Here is a 22,277-nt window from a genome sequence, read left to right as displayed (position 1 = left end):
ATTGGTGTTAAAGGAAGTAAGTAGGGACTCCTGCGCTTAACTTTAGAAACGCCTTAATTTTTAAACCTATGACAGTCTCTTCAAAATTTAAAACAAAAAGTGTATTCGGTTAACATGCAGAACCTTTTCACCTTAGTACAATTTATTATATCAGTGCATTGAGATGTATTTATTTAAAAGTGATAGTTTTCAACCATAAGTTTGGAATCATGAATTCTTCCCCCTACCCTGAGAACACCACCAATAGTAAAGACGTAAGTCACTTGGTATGTGCACTTTATCGGTGGCCTGGGTTCATATCATACATGAACAACAGTATAGTTTATTAAATCAAAAATAGAAGCAGGTTTTGTGCAGCGCAAACCACAAAATCATGTATCTCGCAGTCCTTTTTTATGTGATAATGCAGAAAAAGGAAGGAACGTGAAATGAAACAATTGTCTAGGATCACACAATTTGGAAAAGTAGGGAAGCCAGTTTTCTGGTTTCCCTATTGTTCATTTCAGCCACTAGATGTATATCCTTCGCTTCTCCCTCACCTACCTTGCCACCAATTCCCCCAGCCACTCCACCCGACCGCCACTGCCCTGGCATCAGTGCGGCCCCGCGAACATCACAGACCAAACTTTTGGGACCCTGTTAAAATGTTTGTGAGTACCCATGGAATAGACCCTTGAGTGATGCAACAGCTGATAGCTTTGTGGAGATGAGAATGGGGTAGAGCAGTGATCTGTCTGCAGTATATGATGAAGGTCAAGCCAGCACAGTGTTGGTTATTCCACCTCCCCTGTCTTGTGATGAGTATGTTAAGATTGATGGTATTGAAGGAGGTCTAAAAAATCAGCACTCCATAACTTCGTTCATTACATAGCTAAGATCATTCAGGACCTGTATCACTACCATTTCTGTACTCTGCATAGGTCTAAATCCAGCTCAGAAACGACCTTGTGTACTGGGAGCTTCTCTATATGCCTATAATTGGGGCTATTCATTGTTTTTAATAGTTCGCCTGGGTAGGAATCAGAGAAGTAAGTTGATACTTGTTCAGCTCGGTCAAGAGAACCTTTTTAAAGAAGTTCTTGCACAATAGCGGGCTTCAGTCCTGAGTGAAGGAGCCAGTGGAGACACCCTTGGAACTAAACATGATGCTGGTCGAGTCTTAGCAATCACTAGCTGTCCTAATGCTTTCACATCATAGTTGGACATGTTCCTGCCAGCAACCACAAGAGCCTGTGGGATGCCAGCAAGCTTAAAATAACTTCCCCAGAAAAGTGAGTGATTATCGAAAGGCTCACCGCCAACCAGTGAAGTAAGACATTCAGTTGGAAGGCTGACTGGTAGGTCAGTTACCTTATTGCTTAACAGCAATGATTTTTGCAATTTTCATTTCAAAGAAAGGTTACGTTGTCAGAGAGATTTATTATGGTGGAAACAATAAAACTGCTTTGGGTTACAAAGTTCTCTTCAGTAATTTGGTAAAGCTCTTATTGTGTCTCGTTACAAGCAGCCTCAGCTGTTTGGCAAGGCCTCATGTCACCACTACAAACATACAAAATAACACACAACATATACACACACCAAGAGAGAGGGATTTCGTTAAGCCCTCTTCATCCATTAGCTTGTTTGGTCAAGTCCTCTACAGGCCTTAGCTTCTTGAGTTGCCCGTCACGTTTTAGACCAGCCCACTGCATTTTGCAGATGTTTACATTTATTCATTTATAGAGTAAATACTTTCTTCTCATCACTTCCCTCTTTCCCATCATCAACCCAAACTTCCCTGAAAAACGTCCATGGTAGCGGCAACACCCTGTCTGTCAAATCCCTTGCTTCCTTTTCCCCCATCCCCAACTTCCCTCCCTTTTTCTTTTCCCATTGGTCGGTCTCGGCATGCAGAACACTGAAGTCAGTGGCTAAACTCCACTGGAGACCTCGACCCTCTTTTTGCAGCACCAGATGATAACTAGTCCACTAAGCATGATTGGTTAACATCCTTCTTAAGAGCACTTGAGTTTACTGGGTGTTTGTCCTGAGCGGAATCAAAACAAAAAACAAGCATACTATTTGTATTAATTTGCTAAAAAAAAAGTTGTTAATCGCTCACTTAACAAAACTAAGCTGAACGTTATTCTAAATGTGCTTAGTATGATTAACAGCAACATGTTAATCATCTGGCCGTCAACAGAGCACAGTCCTATATATTTAAAGATATTATTACATGCACACAGAATCAAATACACACTGAATGAAACCCACATATAAGCAGAAGTAAACTTATGTGGCATGAGCAATCCTTAGGCTGCAGAAGCAGAGTTCAATACAACAAACACATACGTGCATACCACACAGCTTCAGTAAGAAGCATGAGACACACACGACTATACTTATACATGTGCAGCATACAAGTACACAGACCACAAGCACACTTCAACACATAGATGCATACATGCCTGTCCATTATTTAGCATTTAGCACTTCAGGCAGCTGGGATCTTTGCCAAAGCAGCAACTATGATCGATGGACTCACAGGCAGAGGTGGGGGTCCAGGGTTTACAATTGATAATCAAGATAATCCAGGTAAACCAAACGTTGTACTTCATCGACCACAAGAAATTGTCCCTTTGCAAGTCGCAGCTAAGTCCCATTCATTGTTCTGGTCCTGGCCAAGGTCCCTGTCCTCAGATAAGTCAAAGAACAAATCTTGACACAAACCTGAGAAGTCACAGGAGTCTGCGCTCTTTCTTTCCTCAGTTGCTTCTTAGGGAGCACTCTAAAACCCTGACTCTCACTCACTTGTCCGACTCTGAACCTTTTCTACTGCTGGAGCCAATGCACCCTGAATTTCCCAGGCCTTCCCTGACTCCACGGCTGGTAAAGGCATTCAAAAAGGCTCTGTTGCAGCAGCTTTTCCAGATGATTCTGGCTTCCCCTGGAGCACCTTCAGGCCCATTGGATCTGCTGTGGCTCCCAGTTGGACTTCGATCAGTGGGTCTTGCCCTGGTGACAGCTGACCCGGTTAAACCTCTGCCAAGCCCCTCACATGTGCCCGACTATGTCTCCACTCTTTTGCTGGTTATGACCAGGCCATTGCAGACCCTGGATCCTGAGGTGCTGGTTCTGAAACTGATACCGATATCTGATCCAGAGCTGAGTTTAGCTATATCTATGCTAGTGTCTCATTATGAGATTAGCAAGGCAAAACCACTGCTTTGACGCTCGGCCAGTGCCTCAGCACCAATCAGTTTGATAACTTATTCTGCTCAGACTCTGATCCCGTACATAACAGATGATGATGAAGGGGAGTGGGAGGCAGACAGGGTGTTGCCCTCTGCCAAAATGCTGGTGGCTTATACACTTTTCCATTGATGGAATGTGTGCCTCCTTTGCTCTTATAGTACATAGGGCAGGAGCAGCAATGTTGGAAATGCAGTTGTCAGTGGTGGAAACTGAGGCCAATCTTACTCAAATCACATTTTTTAATCTGGCTCTTTACCTTCAGAGCCCTTGCTGCCTTTCAACGAGGCCCTGCTGGACACTGACTGTGGTGTGGATGAACACTAGCTCAGCACCCCCTGTAAATCATCTCATTCTAGGTGCCATAGTCCTGCTCTGTGTGACGCAGCCTTCTTGACACTGCACCTAACACCCGAAAGTCTTGTGCTGAAGGTTCTGGCCAACGAAGTTAACCTAAATGCCTTCCCTGTTGCTCTACCTCTTAGATAACTGAACTGCATTGACGCACTTGGAAGAGGGTTTTTTCCCACGCTAGTTTGCTGTTACATTCTCGGAATGTAGTCTGCATTCTGGGCAGATACACTCCTGCCTTTTGAGGTGTGGCGAGCAAGATCTTGCCCTCCCTCACTGAGCAGTGTCAGAACTAATTTCACAAACATTCCCAAAATAGGATAGCAGCCTCAGACTCACTTTGGACCTTTTTTTTTTTGTACACTTTCGTAAGGAGGGACAAATTCATGACACTGACTCTGGCCCAGTTCATCTTACATCCTGGGACCTGGATATCTATCCTTAGACCTTCAGGATCCATACTTTCATATGCCTACCCTGCAGTCTCACAGGCAGTTCTTCCTTTTTGTGTTTAGAAAGGATCACTTTCAGTTCACAGTTCTGTCCTTCAAGCTCATCTCAGATCCCCAGGGTGTTCACCAGTGCACGTACTCCTGTACCTCGCTGACAGGCTGTTGAAGATGGGCTTTTCATAGTCTTTTGTGGACCGATGACCACCTCACTCCTCTCTTCCTTTGGCGACTGCAGAGGATTCTCCTTATAGTAGACATTCTGGACACTAGCTTTCAAGCCCTTTCCAACCCTGCAGTGAGTCCTGGATGGATCTGAGGCTTCTTCGTCTCCTAGCCTCATGTATTCTACTGGTGCTCCATGCCTGATGGCACATTCAGGCTCTGTAGTGGAACTTCCATATTCAATGGACCTGTCAAACAACGTCTGTGTTTTGGACGAGGCAGTTAAAGACCTCTATTGGTGGATGAAGGATTCCAACTTGACTTTTGGCAGGCCTTTCTCCCTATCTTAACCAGAGCTCACTGAAGTGACGGATGCATCCCCTCCGGGCTGGGGGACCACCTTGATGAAGTGAAGATAGGGGGCCCCTGGTGTCTGCTGAAGTAGAGGCACCCATCAGTCTTCCAGATTATGTGGCATATGGGTTGCCCTCAAGGCCTTCAATCAAGTCAGTCCTGTGTAAGTCATGACCGACTGCATGACCGTTTGTGGTGTGCCAGGAAAAACACTGAGGCTGTGGTGCTGGCTGGACTCTGTGTTGATTTCCTTGACTATCAACCATCTGAGGGGATAACTGAATGCTAGAGTGGATGAGCTCAGCAGGTGTCCCCTAGTTGACCCTGAGTGGTGCCTGCACTCAGAGGTGAATCAGAACTCATTCACCCAGTACCCCTTGCATTAGCTTTTTGCCACTTCAGAGAATGCTCACTTTTGTGCTCTACAGTTTCTGCCTCAAGGTTCTTCCCTGGGAACGAGTTAGGACTACCTTGAGACTCTGCTTCCATAAATTCTGAAGATGGTCAGCAGGAACCCAGCTTAACCCATTCTGACAGCCTCAGACTGGGCTCTGAGACTCTGGTACTTTGAACTCTTGAGTCTGAGCATCAGAGCGACCTACGCTGCCAACCACAGGGCAGGGTTTTACACCTGAACCTCTACAATCTCCTCTTCATGCAAAGAGCTGAACGAACTGAGCAGCTTTGATCTGCCGAAGGAGGTGATGGAAGTCATCTTGGAAGCCTGTGGCCCATGTACGAAGTCAGTCTATTCTGGACGTTGATCAAAACTTGCGGCGAGATGTGAGGGCCGTCTTGAGGCCTCTGGGCTCATTCTACTAGAGCTAAGATTGACACTACAGCCTTACTGCCGTGACTGACTCATGGCATCAGGCCTACAGGATTTGCGCTTGTGAAGTCCATCCCTCAAGCACTCCACGTTTTGGGAGGTACTGTTTTGGTATTTAAAAGGTGAGAAATCTGCAGTTATAGGTGACCATTAGAATGCTTGCTTTTAAACTCATGTCAGTGTGCAGGGGTGGCTCCTTTTCACAGCTTCACACAATCACTCACAGAGGCAGGGTGAGGTTGATGCATATTCCGATGATGGCACCTGCCGGCACGTAGGACCAATTGCTGTAGAACATTCTCAATCCAGTCTAGTGATTTGGGGAATTTAAAATGTTAGGAATTTGCAAGTAGATAGATTATTCACCACAGAGTGTTACCATGGAAAAGTAACTAGTTCAGTGTGTACTTCCTTAGCCAGTCTTGCAGTTTCACAGGAAGTATCTTTGCTTTATAGTAGGGTCAGACCACTCCCAATTCATCATCGTATAAATAAAACACTCAATGCTTGGCCTTTTCCGCTCTAGTGTTTCCTCCTTGAGGGTTTCTAAAAGATATGTTTCCCCCTTCATTGGGATTCTAGCCTCTATGTATTTTAATCTTTGCTACTTCTCCTGGATTCTGAAGAAAGTCAGGTGAGAAACCACCAAAATCTACACCTCCATGCATGTAGATTTAGTGAAATCACCTGGGAGGTTTTGATCTTCATTACAGGTGGTGAATGTCATTTTTGCTGCTTGTCTCCCCATAACAAAGTTGATCTACTCAGGCAATTGGACCAAGATTGTTGCCTTGTGTGAGAAAAAAAACGTTGATCTGAGGCTGTTGTCTGATGTCCTTTCATTTGTATTATCTTTTAACTGGCGAGGCTTTGCTCTGGGCAGTGTTAGCTACTTATCATACCTTTTGGCCTTTCTTATTTTGCTTGATTAGCCGTCTTTATACAAATCACCCTTTATGATGCGTGTTATAAAAGGCCTTTTTACATGCCTCCCTCTGCCCCCTTCTTTGTGCTGCTTGTGGGACCTAAATGTAGTTCTCTCTTTTCTAATATGTGGCCCTTTTGAGCCTCTAAATAGTTGTAATTGAGGCTCCTAACTCTCCCGACAATTTCTAAATGCATTCACTTTTGTGTGTTGCATCAGTGAGCTAAAAGCTTTCAGTTCAGCTTCAATACTCTATACACTTTCCTAACAAGCTGGTGATAAGTACTCGTGGACCTTTCTTCTGAAATACATCCATATACTGCAGTCCATCATGCTCCCTGTGTTGTCTCCACTACATTTCTCCAAGGAGAGGATACATTGGTTGGCCACACAACCGGCCTTTAACTTTAAATTAATAGGACAAAGAGGTACTGAGTGGATTATCAGCTCTTCATTTGATTTGCTGGTGCAAAGAGAGGAATGGTGGTTAACTATCAATTAATTTATTCAATTTGAAAATGATAAAACCATAAATGTCAAAGAACAAAAATAAATTAATTACAGAATACAAACACAAATGAACATTTTATTAATCTAAAATCATAGAATTTGTTAGTCTATTAGCGCCATTTAAAAAACATAGACCATGACAACAAATGTGCTCATCACTTAGCTGTAAGTACAGTAACACTGGTCTAGCTTGAGTACAATTCATTCCCACCAAGGAATGTTTTAAAAAATATTTACACAATTGGTTGTAAATTGGACATATCAAGATAAAATGCAAAGCATCATGCTTAGATGTAGAATCGCACAAACAAGGCACGGAAACTCCATCCCTAGTCCAGCCGTTGGGTACACAAAGTAAAAAAATGATACATGTTCAACCTAAAATTGGTTACCAAAATACGAAGAGAATTGGACATTTCATGTAAGAGCTATGGCCTAATAGACAAGGTAGTCTATAAAAGTATATATAAGGTCTTACAGATGATTTCTTCAAAGCGCGAGATTCTCTCTCCATACATTTCTGACTGTTAACAGCATCTTTAAACCAGGATATGCCCACATTAATAATGCTCTTGTAGGAAGCTGGCCTGGTGTGTGGTGGGTACCTGAGGTACTTACACCTTATACCAGGTCCAGGTATCCCCTATTAGTGTAGTGTAGGCAGTGTCTAGAAGCCAGGTTCTCTAGAGGTAGCTGTGGATGACCAGCCAAGGCTTATCTAGGAGACATGCAAAGCTCGTGCAATACCACTGTAGTCACACAGCACTTACACGCATGAAAGAAAATAAGCAGTCCGTGTTACATAAATAAAGGTACTTTATTTTAGTGTCACACTACCATAAAGTACTAGAGAAGCAGCACTCCAATAGAAGGTAACACACCAGATATGTATACTAGTAATCAGAAATAGGCATAGAAAGTGATAAAAAACAGTGCAAATGCAGATAGACAATAGTGGCCCTAGGGGGAGCCCAAACCATATACTAAAAAAATGGAATGCAAACACTGGACCCCCTCTTAGGTAAGTGGAGTGTGTAGAGGGACCGCAGTGCCCCCTTTCGACCAGGAAGAAAGGAGTAAATTACTAGATTTTTCCCAAACCACCCAAAATGCAGAAAATGCAACACCCAGACAAGACTGCAAGAAACCAGCGGCGGATTCCTGAAGAGGAAGACGTGTGGAAGAAGGGGACCAAATCCAGAAGTCACAGAAGAATCCAGGACGAGCAGGAGCTACTCCTCACCCAGGTGTGGATGTAGGAGTTGGTTGACAGTAGAATGAAGACAGTCAGGAATGAAGATCTGGAGCAGGTGAAGAGTTAAAGGGAGATGCAGTCGACGTCCCACGCCAGATGGATGATTGCAGTCGTTCAGTGGCATGGAAAAGCCACCACCAAGCCCTGGCAAAGGCAGAAGTCGTGGTGAAGCAAAAGTGGAGTTGCCGGGGACCAGCAAGGTCCAGGAAGACCTTTCACGCAGGCTGCAATGGCAGGCCTGCAGAACCCTTTGCATGGGCTCCCCATGGGTGGCATATACTTGCTGCAGCCCATGGGGATCCCCTGGTACCCCATTACCTTATACTAGGGACGTACATGGGGGCACCAGTATGCCAAATGTGGGGTGAAAATGGTACAAGTTACCAAGTTAGAAGGGAGAGCATAATCACTGGGGTCCTGGTGAGCAGGATTCCAGTGAACACAGTCAAACACACTGACAACAGGCAGAAAATGGGGGTAACCATGCTAAGAAACAGAGTACTTTCCAACAGCTCTCTTATTTGTTAAATAGATCAGGGCATCCCAAATTTAAAAGGCCTGTCTGAACATATCTGAGCAGTGGTGCCCAAAAAGCATAGTCAAGACTCATGCAGTCTTTGACAATCATCTAATTGAGTTTCCAACTCCGGTTTAAGCTAGATAGAAAACCATAGCGTAAGAGGCCTTAGCTAGTTAACCTCCGACACAACGCCCTGCCCCAACTTTTTATGGACAATGAACGTAGCAGAGCTGTTGGGGAACAAAACCATATTCTCAATGACTTGTAAAGCAGATATGTTGGCATACCCCGAGATGTTACTTCATAAACTACTGTAGCCACACATTTGGCCTCATAGATCTCAAGCATAGCTGCCACATGTATATGCCCCAACATAGCAGCAAAGTCCAAAACAAATGCAGCACTCCTGGCAAAAGTGTTTCCTGGCTCTGACCAGGGGTGCAAACAAGAACAGATGATGGACGGAATGCAGAGCAAATCAAACATTCACCCCCAGTCACAAATATCTAGGTTTAATCCATCATTTAGTCCAACTAATAAATGAATCAAACAAAATCCCAAGATAAGGAAATGTGTTCAGCTTACTAAGTACGATGCCATTGTTAAGGTGGGTTCTGCATTTAGTAGATTTGTGTCCTAATGTCCGGGAATATGCCTTGTCTCAACCCCCCCCCCATTTTAAGTATGAAGCGCTCAGTGCGTTCACCTACTGCAGAATTCAGATGTATGTGTAAATCGCGCAAAACAGGACAACATTTTTATCGATACCAGTCATACCCGGAAGCTTTTCCCTAGTGACCCAGTCGAAAGCTGAACTTGCATCCATAAAGACCAGGTATATTGCTATCGTTCTAGCCACTGTATAATAATTTATGAGTTAATACAGATTCAATCATTGATCCCCTGTCTCTCTTCCTGGTACGAAGCCGTACTGTCCTTCAGAAAGAACTTGGCATTGGCAGTCACTGGCCCAAGACATCAACCTGGAGAGAACCATTGTCCCTCTTACCTCGACTACCGAGTCTGTCCGTGAAATAGGGCAATAACACGGGGAGATGGAAGACTGTCCGAGAGCTGCGTTCATCTAAGTGGTGAGAAGCTGGGCCTATAGAGGGACATTGGACTTAACTTGCTCCAGTGATACCCCATCAGGACCAGGAGCCTTGTTACTGAGGAGCCAGTGTATGGCATCTCTAACCTTTCCCAAGCAAATACTAAAGAAGAACCATGAAGGGCTGACAAAAGGGGGAGAGGCCCAGAGCCAATAGGGGCGGTGCTTAGGGCGCCATAATTGCTCTCATATTGCCTGACCCATATGTCGGATGAACTGTAGTGTGATAACAATGCAGTTTTGTTAATTCACTCCATATATGTAGATCCCGGTGTGAAATGGATTTTAATCGACATTATTAACATACAATTAGAAACCCCGAAACAATTTAGCACCCGGTAGCAGACGTATAACACGCCACCTTGCCGAGGGACGTCATTCCCGTAAATGAACCGAATCCAGTCGTGGGGGGCTCACTGGGTGACTGAGAAAGAAGTCCACACTGCAGGACTTCACGGCGGCTCTCAGGGGCGCTGGATGGGGTGTTGTGTATGGGCTTCCGTTGCAAAGACATTGTTGCTTGCTGCACGCCCTCTGTGGCGTATTTACACCGTTGACGTCTCCTGTCGCCCCTGCCTGGCCTCCTAATACCGGTGCGTGGGCATTAGCAAGCCGCCCCCTTCAAGGCCCAAGTGGTAAACATCTCAGGTACGTGAGATGAAAGCCAGGGCTGCGGCAGAAAGCATTCCCCGGGCCACGGGAGCCTTCCTCCTGGTGTGTTTTCAGCTGCATGCGTCACTCGTGTTAATGCGGCCCCTGGATGCGGCGAGGCCTTCGCGGTTATTCTGCGGGAAAACATCATTACCTGACTAATTCCCCCGAGTTCGCCTTGACTCAGATAATTTACCGGAAGCAAAGAAGGCGTCCGCCTGTTCACGAGAGAGCGGGCACCTTGCAAACAGTGGCGTAATGAACCCCCGAACTCAAATGCGCCCCCAACCCCCCAGAGCTCGGAGTCTCTCCCCCCCCCCCCCCCCTCCGTGGGGGCTGAGGGGCGCTTGTAAAGCCACTGCTTGTATGGGCATGCAGGCATTCACAGCAACAAGGTTCACTGCTTGCTTGCCAGACATTTCCGTGTTTTTACTGTACCTGTGCGACATCTCAAGGCCTTACGTTTAATACATTACGGTGAGAAGACTAAATTAGTTGTGCCCAGTTTACAGATATAGAATAGGCCTTAAATAGGTGCAGTAAGCTTGACGTGTTTGAACACTTTATTTTCCATTTATTTGTTGCAGTTTTACATAGCTGGATCTTGGCCCCGGGTCTTTAGGAGGCTTTAGAGCTAGAATCAAGGGTGGACGGGGCTCTACCCGAGAAGTAGATTCAATCCCATTAAGTGATTTGCCCAGAATCGCAGTATGTTGAGCCGAGGCACGACCATGGGGTACTTTCTTGGTTTGTTTTTGCATACGGTAGAACCTGCAAGCATCATTCAAAATTGAAAATGGAGCGGTTTTAAATTAAAGACTGGTGCATACTCTGGGAAATAATTTGCTAAGGAGAAATATTGAAACTATCTGTTTCCACATATCGTGTGTTTCTGAATTTCCAGGGCAGTCTTTTCTGGACCTGAAGTCATTGTACAACAGTGGCACGCTGTCCTGCTTTAATGTTCTTTGCAGTTAGTGCTGGCAGTCCCTGGAGTGGGCTGCTTCTACTGAATGGTACAGTATCAATCTTGAAAAAACTGACAAGTTAGGTTTTCTGTGGCTTCTTTCAGAATATTAAGGAAATGACTAGGCTTTGGGACGTTCTTTGACCACAACAAAACAAACATATGAATAAACAATATATGCACGGCGTAGACTGGTCGCGGTGCGAGATGGCCACCTGAAGGATGAGCTCCGCGCTACGGTGGGCCCTGGGTGGAGTCGTGGGGCTGAGGTGACATTGGAGGGCACCGCAGGTGGTCTGAGGAGTTGTGCTGACATGGTGCCTCTGCTGGACGGTCCTGTAGGAACGGAGGCCGGCAGGCAACATTGAGGAGTGGCTGCGGGGCTGGGGCTTGAAGCCACCGTGAAGCAGCGGCCTTGCGAAACAGGCGCAACATACACCACCCTCCTCACTCTCTCTGGTGCTGCCACTGGGGGCCTTCCAGCTACAGATGACAGCACGCAAACTGGTGGACTATGCGTATTGTTGATGAAGCCAGCGGCGCTGCAGCCTGCTTGCTAGCTGACGAGGAGCATCGCATTGGGAGAGGTGGGGCCTGGATCCCATGAATGCCAGAGGCCTCGTGGGCCAGCTAAGGTAACTAGGGCATGCGCAGCTTCTAGTTCTTACTGCTGGCACATATGGGTGCGCCTGGAGGTCAGCGTAGCCCCCTTCCTCACTCGCAGTGCTTACGCACCAACGCAGTATAGTCCTAGGGTGCAGGCTGGTGAGCTTAGGACTGGCAGCTTGCCAACCCTCTATCCCCCCTCCCCCTTTCTCCCCTAGCACCATAAAGAGGAGGGGGCAGCAGATGAGCACCGGGGGTTCAGCTCAGCAGGGTCCAGGGGGACCAAGCCCCCCCTTCTACCTATACCCCCCTCCACCTGCACAGTCCAAATGAGATAACCCTTCATCAGGGAACAGCAATGCCTCCCCCCGCTGACTGACCTCTGATGCACGATCTGGATAAGTTGGGAGGCTCGCACTCACCACTTTGTATCCTCGTTCGCAACTCCTGTTTCGGGGGTGCCCATCATTAAGTGGTAAATGCTGCAGCGCCTTCAAACACCTTGTGGAACCTATGGCCTAGTGGAGGTTTGCATACAGTGGCAAAGAGGCCTGACCTGGTGACGTGCTGGGAGACGGAAGCTTGCCTACTCTTCTTCGCCCCTTCTTTACCCACATCAACTGCAGCGACAGGATGTGGGAAGCGGGTGATCCACTGGGGGACCACCTACATAGTTGCATGAGACAGCAGGGGTAGGAACGGACTTCATATGAGCACAGAGATTGCTAGTCGGTGGACCCTTGTAACCCTACTCAGTGAAGTACAGAGAGGGTACGGACACCTTCTCCCCTCTGTCTGATGAAGAACGCCTTCCGTCGTGCATAACGTGCTATGTGTCTCCTGCACAACATAACGAATGAGCACAGGACTTACCTAATCCAATACTGCTACTTTATAGACTAAGGAAACACGGTCCCGTGATGACCACTGGAAAGTCCAGTGATAAACCCTCCTGCAAGCCAGCGAGACAGCTTCTCATCTCTGAAGCCCTCCACCACTCCTGCCCGCCGACCTTGCTCCGAGAATCCCAACCGACAAACTCGCTCATTGCTACTGAATCCCCAGAGCAAGGCACTACCATGGACCGCATACTTCAAGAAATCACAACGGTGGGAGGGCATGGACTCCTCCATATCCACACTGGCGGCAGAAACTAAATCCATACGCTTGGATATTGCAGGCTTTCAATCGAGAATGTCTGACCTGGAACAGCGTGTAATCGAAATTGAAGACCATCTCAACACCGTCCCGGACCGGGAACTTCTCTTCCTCCGCAGCAAGCTCATCGACTTGGAAGACAGGAGCTGTAGCGACAATGTAAGTTTCTTTGGCTTCCCGGAGCACATCGAAGGGACGGATACCCAGGCTTTCCTTTAAGAGACCCCCCTTACCCTAACGGGCATCTCCTTCAATACCACCACCCCCCCTCCCCCTCCCCCCGGGGTCCGTTCCAAGCCGATGGCTACGAGATTCACATAGCGGTTGATTTCTCAAGAGACAAACGAACGCCGCAATGCATTCTTCTCGCTCCGGCCTCGCCTACGCCAAATGGAGGTGAAATATGGACTCTTTGAAACGGCTCGAATGTGGGTTACTGAAAACGGACAGTCTAAAGACTTCTCCATCCCTGGAAGACCTACGACTTTACCTAGTCGACCTGTCGCTCATGTCTATGTACCTGACTCCTAAGACTCTGCCCACTGACGCGACTACTGGCTCCTCAGATGCACTCCTACTGCTCATTTCATCAGAAGTACAGCCCCTCGTTGGCAGAGAGACTCATCAAAGAGGCAGAGATCCTGCCAAACTTCCGAGGCCCCATGATGAAAGAGGCAAAGCCCTCCTAACAGTGGCGCATTACACCCAGCAGACAGACAGGCGGACAAATCTCGTTCTCCATTGAAACCCAGCCCCACCTCCACTTGAACAGTTGGGGGTATCCTGAATCTGGCAAACGCAGAGAGCCACAGAGGGTTCGTGAGTACTACGCTTGGCCCCAGCTGGGAGGCAAGCACCCAGTCATCTGACTATGTGTGTTTGCAGTTGTATGCACTCTTGGACCCGCAGAGCTGTTCCCCGGCTCGTTGTTTTATTGTTTCATTGTTTGACTGTTCATGTACTGGGCCCATTCTAGCTGCTTGCTATCTTGCTCTTTTGCCATATTACCATATTGCCTTTTGAACACCCCACACCTTGTCCCTTCTTAATACCCTCCCTCCCCCACCTTCCCCCTCCACCCCCACCTTCCCCCTCCACCAGCTTCCTCCCTCCCTGAGACAAGTTAGTCACAGTGCTTAGAAGGGACGGGCTTGGTTTTCATCACGTTACTGTATCGTACTGTAATCCACACCATCCAAGTTAAGCTAGATCCCACAGGTGAGGAACTGTGGTTGCAGCAATTGATATTATTCATGCGCTTCCATAGCACAGCAGTCTAACAGCACCCTCTCCCTGCTTCCCAGTCCTACCACAGAGCTTATCTCCACCGCGGCCAGCTCTAATACATGTCCCCCCTTCACCCTTCATTCCCTCGCCTGTCGCCTGGCACCCCCTTACCCTCTTCCACCATGCCCCATGATGAGACAGGGAGACATAGACATCTCGAGATCTCCCTCCTCCCACGGACACCCTTTCACTTTATGGTCACAATAGAATTAGTAGGCTCATGGCCCACCCATTCTGCTACTTGACCTCCTTCTCCAACTCCCCTGTTGAGTCCTTGTTCCTTGCCTCCTCTTGCCTGCCTGGTGCCCTCCCCTTCCCCCACCTCCTCTTGGGACCCTCCCCGGGCATATGATCGCCTCAGGTTTGGACCTGCAGCGGACAGTTCTGGACTTCCAAGGATCCTCTCCCCACTAAGTACAGGCCTTCCTCACTCCCATCACCTCGTTTTCTTTTTCATTTTCCCCTCTTTCTCCCCCTGCCTTCCATCTCCCCTCCTATCCTATCCACTTCCTTTTCTGTTTTTCTCTTCCTGTTCCATCACTTCCCGCACCCTTCCTCCCCCCCACCACTACTTTGCTTTCATTTCCCATACCTTAGATCCTATTTCACTCCCTCCCTGACGATCGTTACAGAAGAGTACCCAGAGCCCCCCACCCCCACACTTGCACACTTATCTCCCCCATCTTTTTTTTCCCTCCTCACTGATACTCACCACTCCCCCCTCACTCATCACTCTTTTCCGACTTGCCCCCTCCCTCCAATCTTTCTCTTCATTCTCTTTCCTCTGCTAGCCACAGACACACGCTGTCGCCATGACTAATAGGGCAACCACCCCTACCCATCGGCTTCAGATCCTTTCCTGAAACATCAATGGCGTGATCCGCTATGTGAAGTGGAAAAAAGTATTGTCCTATTAATACTCCAAACAGGCCGTTGTAGCCCTCTTACATGAGACGCATCTCAGTGCTGTCGAATCTAGCAAATTACGCTGAGATTGTGCCGTGAGAGCAATTTTCAATAGTTGCCCTGCCTCACATTTGCCAGGAGGCGGGATGCCCAGAAAGTGCAGGGTGGCGATCCTCTTGCGTTAAATTCTTCTTGCAAAGGTGGTCAAATCATGGTCTGACCCAGAAGGGAGTTATGCGTTTGCCAAACTAAAGATCGGTAATCAATTGATATGTGTTGGATCTGTTTACGCACCCAAGGGTCTCAAACGGTCCTTCCTCCTACGTCTAACTCGCCTACTCGAAGAAATCTGGGCTTCACGCTACCTTATCGGGGGAGACTGGAACCTTGCTAGGGGCACAGTGTTAGATAAGACCGGCTCCATTGACACCGGTAACAATCCTGACAGAGCAATCATGGTAGATGTGCTCTCTGATCACGGTCATGTGGACCTCTGGAGGCTTACACACCCGGCAGACCGAGAATATGCTTTCCTGTCTCTGATACACAGCACCCAATTGAGGTTGGACTACTTCCTCTTGTCGCAAAATGTAGTGGCGCAGGCCCGAGATGTACAGATTTTGGAATGCGCTCTTTCTGATCACTCTCCGATTTTACCCTCGGTGAACATGGTCCTCCTCCCACCGGGACGCGAACCATGACACTTCCCAGGACGCATGTTGCCACTTACTTAAAGGATAATCAGGGTTCATTCTGTTCCCAGAGGGTACTGTTGGTGGCCGCAAAAGCCACAATACGGGGGCAGATGATGAGAGATGCGGCGATCTCCAACCGACAAAAAAAAAACTCGCCCACTTGAACTAGAACACAATATTGTGTCTTTCACTCCGTTGTATACAAACACCCGCTACCAACTCGCCGACGCTTAGAGCAGGCAAAAATGGCCCTTAATGAACTATACACCTTCCAGGCTGAATATGCTTTGCAACGCCTTCAAGGGCGGCATTGTGAACAGGGTGAAAAAGTGGGAGACTCCTGGCGGCTCAACTCCGCCAACAGGAAGCTGCACAAGCTAGGGTAGAGCTAACTATGCTAAGCGGGTGCAAACTCAGTTGGATGCGGAGAAAGCCCAACAACGTCTGTTGAAAAAACAGCATTCCATGCTTGCTGTCCTTGTAACTGGCGCTGCTTCTCACAACCCGGAAGCCAACATCCAATTTCCATCTACTCAGTCTCCAGAGCGGCCAGGCCGGTATAAGTTTATGACACTGCTGTAAGTTGTTAGAATCCTGGGAAAACAATGTTAAGCTAGAAATGCTTTTCTGTAGGCCTGACTTCTAGAGAACACCGAGTCTAGGACTCAATCCTGATAATACCTCCTCCAACTACCGCCACTCCCCCCAAATCTCCCCCCCCCTCATTCTTTGTGCGTTTGCTTTCTTCTGAAACCTTTTATGAAAAGCTGCGACTAACGTGGGTGCTCTTATAAATAAAGCATGCTCCCAGGATCATTCTGAAAGCTCCCAGTACTCTTCCATGCTACTAAATACTGTATCTGGCTCCAAACTTCTTGGGGTCCAGCAATTCCTTCTCATATTCAGGGACCCATCAGCCGCGACAGGTTGTTGGCGTGGTGGCTGATGTATCAGCCTTTTTCAGCCAGGAGACATGAACCAGTGAATAAATAACACGCGTCGGAGGTAAACGCTGATCTGATGGCTGTGGAACCGACTGACTGTTATTTTCAATGAAACCACAAAATGAGGACTAACCGTGGGAGGGGATCCTGGGATGGGTAGATCCTTGGAGGATATCCAGAATAGGTCAGCATACCTGAATGATGTTGCTGGCGATCTTCACATTTTATATAGCACCCTTTTCTTACCAAAGCTATTGTAATACCCTTTTCTGGGCTGTGTGAAGATTATGCAGCAGGGACTGCACGGTGGCATTCTTTTAGGGGGCAAAGAGTTCATTCCAAATGGGAGTGTGAAAACCATAAAATCAGTAAAATGGGGAGTAATACAACGCGGAATGCCAGGAGTTAACTCTGCTAAGAGTAAGCGCTAAAAACTGGTGTTGCATGAGATAGCATGTCAAGTGACCTAAAGGTCTGCAATAGGGAAAACAGTGCAAGCCCAGGAGCAGTGGGCAACTTGCTTAATGGAATAAAATAAAACGACTTACTGAAGTAGTCAGTCACCACAAGGAGGACTGCCATTCCCTTAGACTCTGGGAGTTTCTCATTGAAGTCCATAGATGTCTGCATCCAGGGCTGGTTCGTTCTTGGCCTCAAAATAGGTATTACAAAGGCTTGCATACGTCTTTAAGTGTTGATTTGGATTGGGCCACCAAAGCTTTTTCTGGGCCAGTTCTCATTGCCTTTAGCCTCAACTTCAGAACTCTGATCTGTGGCCAGTTGCAAGCAGACACCCACAACCTCAACTTACACAGGCACCTTAGGAGTACCACAGCTCACAGTACGCATGCAGGACAACAAGCAAGAGTAAGATGCTGCATGAAGAAATCCCTCAAAACATCATCTTGGAAAAAGTTAATCATCTTAGAGGATGCAAGATTAAGTAAAACATGTGAAATCTGAACAGAACTACATCACTGACAAATTGTCACAGTCGATTTTACAGTCATTGTTCAGGAAACGGTCAGTGTTTTTGCATGTAAAAATAAAGATACAAGCATAGGACCTGATAGGGACCCGTTTCGATGTCTGTGTTTAATTACTGCTGGGTCTGAGAATCGGAGGAACCATCCCCACTTAAATCCCCGGATATATTAACCTTGAATTGTGAAAAGAAGAAACACTAATGTGCATGTCAGGGGTTCATACACTGTATTGATTTAAGATACCTGAGATTCTTCCGATCAGTCCAGACCGTGATGGGAAAAGCTGATCCTGCCATGTAATCTCTCCAATGACAAAACGCTTCCTCATTGGGCAACAATTCACAGTCATAAATAGTGGGGTGTTGTTCTGCTGCATTTGAAGTGTGTGAAAGGTAAGCCACTGGGTGGAACTCTTAAGTCCTGGGATTTCTATGTGACAAGATTGCCCCAGCAGCATATGAGAAGACATTTGTTTTTAATGTAAAGAGGACGGTATGATCAGGGTGTCTTAATGTAGGAGCGGTGGTAAAGGCCTAGAGTTGCACAGATGCTTTTTCTTGGTCAATACCTCAATGAATAGGCACTTTTCTTTTAGTGAGCTGTGTAACAGGGAAGACATTCCTGGAAAAGTGTGTATTGGACTATCGTTAGAAATTTGTGATTCTTATCTGGTCATCGGGCAGATAAAAAGTGTACATCTAGTTCTTTGTCTTTATTGTCTCTTAATTAGATCAGATATTTGCGTTGCAACTTTAAAGTAGCAGGTTTAATGGGCGATGTGTCTAGTTTGTTGAAACCAATCTAATGCGTTTTATGTAACTCATGCCCTTTGACAATCAAATAATGAAATAGACGTTCCAGTGAAAGCACACTTTGCTTGAGCCAGTGAGAGTCAATTCATAGTCTTTCATCACAAGTGAAGCTCTTTCTTTCTTAGGTGATCTGGATTCATGGATTGCATTCTGTGTAGTGTTAGGTTAACAAAAAAAAAAAAACTGAAATACCTTCTGGTGGTATAGAGAAATTTGGCATTGCAGAGTCCGTGACTCCATTCTTGCCTAGATCAACTGGGATCTATAGGGGACAGTGCAAGTTGCATTTTGGGGTGTCAGATTGCTGCCAGAACGTGTCATTTAGTGATTAGGGGTTGTTTATCATTCTTGTGTCTCACTACTAGGTTTCACCAACTATTGTAAAGAGCTTCGCAATTGGAAGTTCTAGTAGACATAAAAAGATTCTCCGCCTGGTGAGAGTCATATGGTTAGCCTTTTACTCATGGGTAATTGCTCTAAACGGTTAGATAGAAACAGCGACTGGCAATTGCCTTGCAAAGGTTTGAGGACTCTTCCCTAAAGTTGAAACGTTCTAAGATTCATAAAACATTTCCAGATGGTTTGGAACTTTGGGGAGGGATCAGACTTTGTACTAGTGTAAAGGAAGAGGCTTCACTCCAGGAAACATGTGACCCCTGTTGAGAAAAATAATCCAGTACAAATGCACCCACTCATACCTAGGGAGATTTTCCATTGCGGAGGATCCCACTACCTCGGGGTTACGGTTTTAAGACAAATTTCTCAAAATCTACAAAAGGCGTAAGTATTCACGTGGAAAAACAATTCTGTGATTCAGAAGAAAAAAAACATAAACCTAAGACGAGAGTCTACTACTGAACAGTTGTATTTGTCTGAAATGTAAGATGTGTATTCCTTCTCTTTCACATCTTAAGGTAAGTACATCACCTCAGTTCCCTGCCTTTATCTCCTTAATTGTATTATGCATAGAACACTCTTTGTGTTTGACAAATTCCCATCATTTCTGGTACAGCTTGCAAAGATCCAATGGCTGCTTTTTATGAAATGTGTTCTCACCAGCTTCAAAGCATAGACAGTCTAGTTAATTTATAGGCTTCCTTTCCATTGGTTGTACTAGAAGATGCTCCTGCTATGGTATTGAAATATGCCCCCTCTCAATATTAGGGCATTCTATACCCTTCTTTTTTTTTAAGGACTTTGTTCCCTACATTAGTTGTTGTCATAGATCTATGTATTCTACTACTTAACATTTTTATGTTTTGTGTCTGATTTGTGAGATGTATGATGTAGCCGCATCTGGCAAGCTTGCTCACTTAATTTGTGAGTATGCTGCAAGGCCAAATAGATGGTAGTAGCCTTGTAATTTGCACATGTATAGCCACGTCTTGGAAAGAGATTATTTGGAAACAACAGAAATGACTGGAAATACCAAATTCTGACGCATTTGTCTTTTTCCTTCCTGTAGGCTGGACCACCATCAGGACCTTTTGCATCCAGACCACCAACCACCAACCCTTTTTTATAGCAGCTGGATAATCCAGTGTCGAGTCATGAAAGCCCCTGCCTCTACAGAGAGGAGGGAGGGACCTGGACTGAAAATGAATTAACTTTAAATTTAAAGCAATGCAGTTTGTTTGAACTATATTTCTATTGTCGTTAAGAAAAATGCAAACAAATTGCCTTTCTATTGATCTACTTGCTTACATTTTCATATGTAACATAGACACACCAAAGCAGGTTTGGAGAGTTCAAGTGCAATCTTTTTTGTGTTTTTTTTTTTAAAGAGGGAGAACTGTGAAAGAAATATTATGGCATTTCAGTGGTAAAGAGTTGCAAAATCTATCAACCATAAGGTTTTCATTATATATGAAGGGCTATTGACTTCCGGTATTAAGTAGGGTTGACATCATCTTCATTGAAAGCACGATTAATTAAGAATGCCGATCCCCTGCTTGTTAAAAAGTAACCCAGTAACCTTTAAATCAGAAGAGATGGCTTTTCAGATCTTAATTTCACTTTATTTGGACCTCCAGAGGAATTGTCCTGACTTCTTATGTAATATGTTCCTACTGGAGAAGGCTTGACTGAAAACGTGTGGGGGAGGATTTTGTTTGTAGTTAATGTCTGAGACACATTACTCTTGCCATTGGAGAGAGCAAAATAAAAGGAGACTATATTGGATTGTTCTAGCCACTTAAGGTGCTGTATATTTCGGAAGGACTGAGGTACCCAGTAGGTAGAGTCAGTGGAATCTCTATTTGAAGACCAGAATCTTGCAGGAAGAAAGCAGTTGAGGACTAAACATTCTGAGATCCAAAGTTCCTATGAAAAGACTCTGGTCAAATCCATAAATTATGGTATGGATTATATCTATGAAAGGTAGCATGAAAATAAAATCAGTTCCTTAGTTTTTGGAAATCCGCATCAGTATGTCTACTTATCTCCTGGTAATTACAAATTTAATTTATACAGTTATGTTGTTTGGCAGATTCCTTTGCCAATTAAATTCCAGTCATTTATTATGTAACTAATTAGCTACATCTGTTTTTTCTTTGATAGTTAAACATCACACCAGAGTTTTTGGTGGCCTTGCCATGTTGCCCAAGAAACATCAATTTGTTGATGGTAGGTCAGAACTAGGCAAAAATGAGTTACACAGAGAGCTAAAAGAGAAGGTTTATGAAATACTTTATACAGCAAGGGGGCATCATTTATGGGACGGTATAAGGACCCAGGCTGTGCAAAGGGAGATGTAAACATTTGATGCTTAGGAACAAAGTCCTGAAAGTTTTGAGTTAAAAGGCTCATGCAAACCAATGTGCAAGTTAGAAAGAGAGGACAAGTAAAGAGGAAGGTGGGGAGAGTTGGCACAATGAAGTTAAAGAAACCTTTTCATAGCTGTAGACCATCTTTTCTGGATAAATGCTAAAGACCTCTGCTATAAATGACAGAGCTCAGGATGGCACCACTAAAAGTATTTTGTACACAGGAGGAAGGTTACTGTGTGTAAAACCAGAGACTTTGAAAGATGGTTGTGCTGTAATTGAAGACCGTGTGATTGAAGTCTTTGTTTGCCTTGGATTTGATTGTCTTCAGCTGTCAGTTCAAACTATTCAGGACAGTACATGTGCTGTTCTAATTGACCATCCTGACTACTGCAAGATTAATTCTACATTGTTCTGTTCATGGGCTCTTTAAATCAACCCAAAGACTCTGAACAGTGGTCTACATATACGAGCTGGGCTAGTCACACTCTTGAACGTCCTGAACATTTACACAGATATCGTTTTTTCCACCTAATGTACCCACAAAACTTCACCAAGTTGTCTATATACAAAATAAAAGCATTTTATTTATCACATGTATTTAGTTTTCTTCATCAAGTTATAACTTGAACTGCTGTAACCTGTAACATTAGCAGCAAATCTATTTTTATTCACCAGATGATCCAACACCATGTTGCTACTGTAGTCAAATGACATGCTCTCCACAAGAACTGTAGGTCTTCTCATTAACTGCTTTAAGCCTCTGGAGCTTCATGCTCCCACTACTTCATCCCAGCTCA

At 45.6% G+C, this 22,277-nt stretch overlaps 1 protein-coding gene across 2 annotated transcripts in view; it reads left to right on the top strand.

Moving 5' to 3' along the window:
* The window catches only part of AGFG2 (ArfGAP with FG repeats 2), a 259,436-nt gene extending 237,363 nt beyond the window's left edge, over positions 1–22,073 (top strand). For both annotated transcript variants that reach the window (XM_069215633.1, XM_069215632.1), the window contains one exon: positions 20,178–22,073. In XM_069215633.1, the coding sequence (XP_069071734.1) occupies positions 20,178–20,237 (60 nt within the window). In that variant the 3' untranslated portion in view covers positions 20,238–22,073. The remainder of the gene's footprint in view (positions 1–20,177) is intronic.
* Positions 22,074–22,277: the final 204 nt, after the last annotated feature.

The sequence above is a fragment of the Pleurodeles waltl genome, chromosome 12 (genome assembly GCF_031143425.1).
Source record: "Pleurodeles waltl isolate 20211129_DDA chromosome 12, aPleWal1.hap1.20221129, whole genome shotgun sequence".
Lineage (NCBI taxonomy): Eukaryota > Metazoa > Chordata > Amphibia > Caudata > Salamandridae > Pleurodeles > Pleurodeles waltl.
The sequence above is the reverse complement of the archived record's forward strand: the minus strand, read 5'-3'. Positions and strand labels throughout refer to the sequence as shown.